At 38.6% G+C, this 6,646-nt stretch overlaps 2 protein-coding genes across 2 annotated transcripts in view; one reads left to right on the top strand and one right to left on the bottom strand.

The window, feature by feature from the left end:
- The first annotated feature begins 2,869 nt into the window (after positions 1-2,869).
- LOC131775404 (uncharacterized) lies at positions 2,870-5,033 on the top strand. Its single transcript, XM_059091506.2, has 2 exons — positions 2,870-3,089; positions 3,521-5,033. The coding sequence occupies exons 1-2, from the start codon at positions 2,877-2,879 to the stop codon at positions 4,298-4,300; spliced, it is 993 nt and encodes a 330-aa protein (XP_058947489.2). The 5' UTR covers positions 2,870-2,876; the 3' UTR covers positions 4,301-5,033.
- The window catches only part of LOC131770676 (uncharacterized), a 2,279-nt gene continuing 7 nt past the window's right edge, over positions 4,375-6,646 (bottom strand). Inside the window, exons 1-2 of the mRNA XM_059086390.2 lie at positions 6,036-6,646; positions 4,375-5,717 (exon numbers count right to left, since the gene is read on the bottom strand). The exon at positions 6,036-6,646 is cut by the window's right edge and continues 7 nt beyond it. Coding sequence (XP_058942373.1) covers positions 4,490-5,717; positions 6,036-6,601 — 1,794 coding nt within the window. The 5' untranslated portion in view covers positions 6,602-6,646 and the 3' untranslated portion in view covers positions 4,375-4,489. The remainder of the gene's footprint in view (positions 5,718-6,035) is intronic.

The raw sequence follows: 6,646 nt of genomic DNA, 5'->3' as shown, positions 1-6,646 counted from the left end.
TTTGGGACTTCCATCTTTTGTATGAATTGGTTCAAATTCTAGTTTTGTACTAGTGCAAGGTTGAAATGGAAAGTTAAATCTGCACTTAACATTTGTTTCATTGTGTTTCTTTCTAAGACAATAATTGGTACTGCAACGAGTGTGCCTTTGTACTGTATTCAGTAAGTCTACATAATCATCACCAGATTGTTGAGTGTTCATAATATCTTTGTGTTGCCTCTGGCAAGGATGAATGGAGGGTTTAATCCAAAAACCGTCCTCTGGTGGGTGTGGATTGTATGTAGATAATAACCAGTCTACATATTCACATACAGCTTGAGAAGCTTTTTTTCCTTCCAGTATCTGTTTGTTTAGTTCTGGAATATCTGATTGTTCACCTTTATCAAGGGACACTTCTGCCAAATAGCCTTTAAGAGCAGTTTCTGAAAGCTGACATAATCCTGGGTCATTTTAAGTTTTGCAACACCATGACAGTGTATACTTCCTCTGGCTTGGTACTCAAATCTGTACCAGTGCCACTCAGCATCCAGTAAATTATACAACCAATGTTTAATGAAGTTTTCTAAGCGCTGTGTAAAGAACCAGTCAGTGATGTGAGGATTGTTAATGACATTCTGCCGTTTGCTCTCAGGTGTGGTATCACTTGACGAGCTGCTAAATAATGCATGTAGGTCAGGCCAATGCATGTCAGCAGAGGAAAAAGTGAAAAAGAATGTTGGAGCTCCAACATGACTTATTATTGCTTTTAAATCTTCTTTAGCTTTATGCCAATAAGCATTTGAGCCAGTTATGTTACTAAGATAGCGTGATAACTTAGATACGAAAACACTTGTGTCGTTGTCAGCTGCCATTTGTTGCAGTTCTTCTACAGTCAGATGTGCTTCTCCAGGATTCTGTTTGAGAAATATTCCTGTTTGCTGCAGAATACGTTTTCTTTGGATCATATTCAAAGCCCAGTAAGCAAATCTTGGATGACTGGCAAAGCGGTATAGCCACTTGCCATCTATATTTTCTCCAAATCTTAAAAGATGCTTAACTCTTTCTGCAAGAGGTACATCTCTGTGAAGTGAAGGATTGGTATGGTCACCCTTGCCATCAGGAAATAATGTAGGGAAAGCTAATGTTGCTAAGAAAGGAGTTAGATACTCATTCAATGGCTCATTATCTACTGTTGGCCAAGGCATAGGTGTAGGCTGGTGACACAACTGTTGTTGTATAGCTTGAACTTCTTGCTGTTGACATTCAGGAATAGGTAGAAAACTGCTCATTTCTGTGCTTTCATTATAAACTATGTCTTCTTCGTTTTGAGGCCCTAAGTCAGGCTCACTAGCTTCACTGTTTTCAAGATTTTCTGTTTCTATTGAAAGTAGATCTTGTGGTACACCATGCAAAGGCAATGAGTTCAAAGAATCGTTGTTGATAATTATGTCTTTGTAATACGGATTGTTATTAATAAGCCAATGCAGTGCATCTGCAACATTTTGTCTTCGAACTCTTACATCTTTAAAGCTGTTGTCTTTACCTTTCATCTTAACAACTATAACAGATAAATCTTTTGGGTATCTTGGTAGAGAATGTGCTAGTTCACCTACATTCTGTGGAAGGTTGATACAGTGACCTGAATAGCCCCGTTGCCCACCAGGCTTTATGTAAACACGCATAATGGGAAGTGCTCGTGCAATAAGCATTTCTTCTACTTGTGTTAAGCCGGCAAGCTGAGAAGGAACTAATGAAGGAATCATATCATTCTCTTTTGAAAATTTCTTTGGTTGTTGTTTATCATTGGTGCACCTTGAACACTGATATTGATTAGCGATTCTTGGCCTGTACTTTACGGGCCATGCTTCCTGGCAAACAGAACACTGGTAAACCTTATAGATATTGGACTTATGAAACATATCAATATTGCTTTTTGCCTGTGTTTGCTCATGAATTGGAGAATCAATCAGTTTTTCTTGCCTCTCTTTCACTGGTTGCTGAGAGGCTTGTTTTTTATAATTCGCTCTCCTTTTTGCAAGCCTTTCTTGCTTTTTATCAGCACTTTCTTCAGACAATTTTTTTTATAATTCGCTCTTCTTTTTGCAAGCCTTTCTTGCTTTTTTTCAGCAGTTTCCTCAGATAATAGGCCTTATTCGTATTCCCGGACTGGTCTGGGACGAGTGTTTTGTTTCGCGCGAAAGCGAGGCTCATGCGGGGGAAAATTAAAAATACCCTTTGACACAGCTGGAAAAATACGGAGAAAGTCACTTTGGTTCGCAGTATTTGACGGCAAAATCATGGTTAAACATAACTGCTGTGCATATGGCTGCTCCAACAGCACTGAAAAACAAAAAAACCATCTGAAATATCCAGAACTCAAAGGAATAACGTTTCACACTTTTCCTATCGGCGACCGAAAGAAGACTTACGCACCCGGAATGAATGAAAACGAGAGAAGAAAAAGGTGGATAGCTGCTTGTCGTTTAAGCAGTTTAAATGTCACAAGACATACAAGAATTTGTTCAGCACACTTCGAAGGTGGTTTAGGACCCTCAAAGCTTAATCCTGTCCCAACAATTTTCAGTTTCCCGACTCATTTGCAGCCCAAAACCCGACGGAAGCGAACAGATCCAGAGGAAAGGAGACGAGGAGCTTTGAGCTGCATACAAAACAAAACCAAGACTGCACCAAGGAGACAAGCAGGTAAAACTGACAAAAACAAGGAAAACCCGGAACCATTGGGCCTGTCATCACAACTGCAGGAAACTGCGTGCTCGAGCGACATGGATTTTATTTTTTCTGAAGAGTGTGAGATTAAAACTGAACAGACACCTGATCCAAGATCCCTTGCAGACAAGTGTATCCAAACCGACCTTACTTGTGAAGATATCGACTGCATGGAAGCAGCCAAAGCTAAACTGGAAAATAAACCAGAACTGAAGAGAGAAATGTTTATAGACGACGTCCTAAAAAGCAACAAGTCCGTGTGTTTCTACACTGGATTGCCCTCCTATGCCTGTCTTATGATGTTGTTTCCCTTTCTGAAACCATTTGCAAATGCAATGAAATATTGGGACAACAAGAAAAAGGGACAGAGGGAAACGTATCAGGTATCTTAATATTATTACACAGCAGTCTTGTTAATATTTCCTTTCATTTGTTTTGATGAACATTATGGCATAAAATGTTTACACAGCAGTCTTGTTAATATTTCCTTTCATTTGTTTTGATGAACATTATGGCATAAAATGTTTCATGTTTGGTATAAATAGCAATATAGACCCTATGCAAAAATGGGTACCTTTGAATTTTTTTGTTCGTATTCAAAATAGCCTCACTAACCTCGATCGGGATAACATATTCTTTACAAATTTTGTCTCAAAAACGACGTTAGCGAGGCTTTTTAAATATGAACAAAATGATAATATATGCATAGGGTCTATAACATGATATATTATGTTATTATGATTTCCAACTATGTGATAATTGCCTAAACATTTTGCTTCAGCAACTCAACTGCACGTTTTTACTTTTATTACAGGAAGATGAACATGTTAACAAGCCGGGACCAAAGAGGCAGATGCCATTATTTTCTGAATTTTTAATGGTTCTTATAAGACTCAGGCTTGGACTGTTACAGAGTCACCTGGCAGACATTTTTGCAATTTCACAAAGTTCAGTTTCCAAGATTTTTACAACTTGGATTAATCTTTTGTATCATGTATTTAAGGAAGTTCTTATAATATGGCCTGCAAAGGTTCAAATTCAAAAGCACATGCCTAAGAGCTTTAGTAGGTATCCTCGGACCCGTGTAATTATTGACTGTACAGAGTTTTTTATAGAGAAGTCCACTCAACCTTCAGCTCAGAAAATTACTTGGAGTGATTACAAGTCACATAACACTTTCAAACTCTTGGTTGGTATTTCACCCACTGGAGCCTTCACATTTGTCTCTAAACTTTGGTCTGGTGGGGTCTCTGACCGAAATATAACTCAGAAATCTGGACTGATAGACAAGCTGGAACCTCTAGATGATGTGATGGCTGATAGAGGATTCAATATTAGAGATATGGTCACAAAGAAAAAGGCCACATTAAACATTCCCCCCTTTGCAAAGGGGAAGTCCCTTTCAACAAAGGCATGTACAAAAACCAGGAGAATAGCTGCAGTTCGCATACATGTGGAAAGAGCAATCCAGCGGCTCAAGTGTTTCCGAATTTTACGTGGTGTGATACCTATCACCCTTGCTGCAGTTGCTGATCAGACTGTGTTTGTATGTGCAGCACTGTGTAACTTAATGAAGCCTCTTGTTTCAAAGTAAATGTCTAAATAATTTTCTTATGTCTGTATAAATCATATGATTTTTGATCGAACTAAAAAAAACAATGAGCATGTAACCCCTTACAGTAGCTACTATACTAGGTATAAATGGAATAGTTATGCATTTACATAGGCTCAATGTCACGAAAGGTTCATATTTGGAAGTTGAGTTTCTACATTATATGTATATTTATTTATCTGTACTATATAACACTGTACGGTTCTGACCATATTTAACCTTTGGAAAAGCTAGTTCTGGTAAAATGACCGAGTCAAAAAATGAATCCAGCTTAACTAGCACTGGAGACCAAAACTCTTGATCAAACAACACTTTCTCAACATAAATACCACCATCCCTGCCACAAGCAACAAATATGCCCCAGGGATACGTTGTTGCAAACATTTGTTGATGTAGTTGATAAAAGTATTTATGATTTCTATTAAGGGCTATACCATTGCTTCTTTTTATACAAATATGCTGTTTCAGTAAAATATCTTCAAGGGTTTCCCCTGACTTCACCTGAAGAAATTTCATCTCAACCACACCTGGGCTAGACTCAGACTGATCATATATTATTCTATCTGGAGAGGCACCAATATGTCCATGGGTCTTGCTAATGACAAATCCACACTTTTCGACTTTTATATCAGAATGTCCATTCTGTTTCATGTATTTTATTAGTGCCTGTTCAATTTCATCCTCCTTTGCCAAGCCCTCCTTCATGGCAGCTGTTAAAGGCACTTGGTTGTAACTCAAAACTTCCTTTAAAGCTTTAGTTGGAGATGTGGTTAATTTCAAGCTTGCAATACGTTTACAATGAGAAGCGGTGATTCTTCCTGTTCTGTACTGAAACCAGTCAATGGCATCACTCTGCAGTTTTGTCTTTTTTTCCACTGCATCAATTTCATCATCTGTAAACTGAAGTTTTCTTTTTATTGCCTTGCCCCTTTCTTTAATCTCATCCAGACTGGGTGGCAAAGGTTTCATTGGTGATAAAGAATCTAATGTAAATGTAGTAACAATTGAATTTTCCTCTCTTATGTCATTTACATTTTCTGAATCAAGTTGAGGATGTTGACCATTACATGTGTCTGGGTCAGGTAACAGATGCAGTAATACAGCTGAAGGAACAGTTTCAGCAACAAGCTTTCTAAAATTCTCAGCCAAATTTACATTCGTATCATATGAAGTTCTGGGGTCATAAGTATCACACCTTGGTTTTAGTCGCTTCTTTTTCTCTTTGTTCAGTGTGGGTTTTGTAAAATCCATGGCTGATCCTTTTGTCATGCCCTCATGAGTCCTCTTCCGTTGTTTCCAAGTGCACTTTCTCCCTGTGCAAGTTATTACAACATTTTCTCTCAGTGTAGCTTCAAGGTCAATAAGCGAGGCACCAATGTGCCGGCAAGCACCATCAGCCCTGATCAAGAAATTAGGAATTAAGAAAAGTTTCAACAGATATATTGTGATGACCAGAGTCAAAGTTTTGAATACTAGATAAAAGGAAATTATTCTGAAAGCCATAGAGATCACATACACTTGGGCATAGTATAAAGATGTCTTCAACAATTTGGAAACGAAGTACAAAATTTCGCAAAGCTGCAAATTATTATTTTCATTAACACTTCAACATTGTGTCAGTTGAACAGATCAATCTGGATTTATCATTTAACACATACATAAATCAAATTCATTTTTTAAGATGGCCAAATATTAGCCGAGGCAGCAGAATACACACCCTCCTATACAAGGGCAATGCGCTGTGTAAACTGATCCATCTGACTGAATTATTATCCATCCATCGTAAGTTGGTTTCTGTCCGACTTGCGTTTTCTCTCGTTCCGTTGGCTTTACTCCAAATTTAACGTAGTGGTATCCATTGAACAAGTTCTTGTTCTTCATCAATTTTAACACATGGCCATCCCAGAACAGGCGGTAGCCTTCGAACGACTTATATGCCTTGAGAGACTCGTGGTCATAACCCTCCTTATTGATTAAGTAAGCGTACATATCACCGTATGTGAAGTTCGGAAAATCAGAAAAGTCGGAAGTCCAGTCAGAGTGTAACGTGTTAGGACAGGGGAGCGAACCTTCTTTCGTCTGCAACTTGTTGACTATCACATCCTCCGGTTTCTCCCAATCGTCTATCGGTTCCAGTGAAAGATCGCGAGCCTTCTCCACCAATTCTACTAGTTCCTCCTTTCTCTTTTGCGAAACAGTTATTCCACGGCTCTGTAAATACGATTTCAACTCAGGAACTTTCCATTTTTGAACTTCACTCTCTGCCCCTCCTACGAAAGCCATATTGAAATCACAGATTCCCCCGCATGAGCCTCGACATCGTGCACT

This window comes from Pocillopora verrucosa, chromosome 4 (assembly GCF_036669915.1).
Source record: "Pocillopora verrucosa isolate sample1 chromosome 4, ASM3666991v2, whole genome shotgun sequence".
Lineage (NCBI taxonomy): Eukaryota > Metazoa > Cnidaria > Anthozoa > Scleractinia > Pocilloporidae > Pocillopora > Pocillopora verrucosa.
The sequence above is the reverse complement of the archived record's forward strand: the minus strand, read 5'-3'. Positions and strand labels throughout refer to the sequence as shown.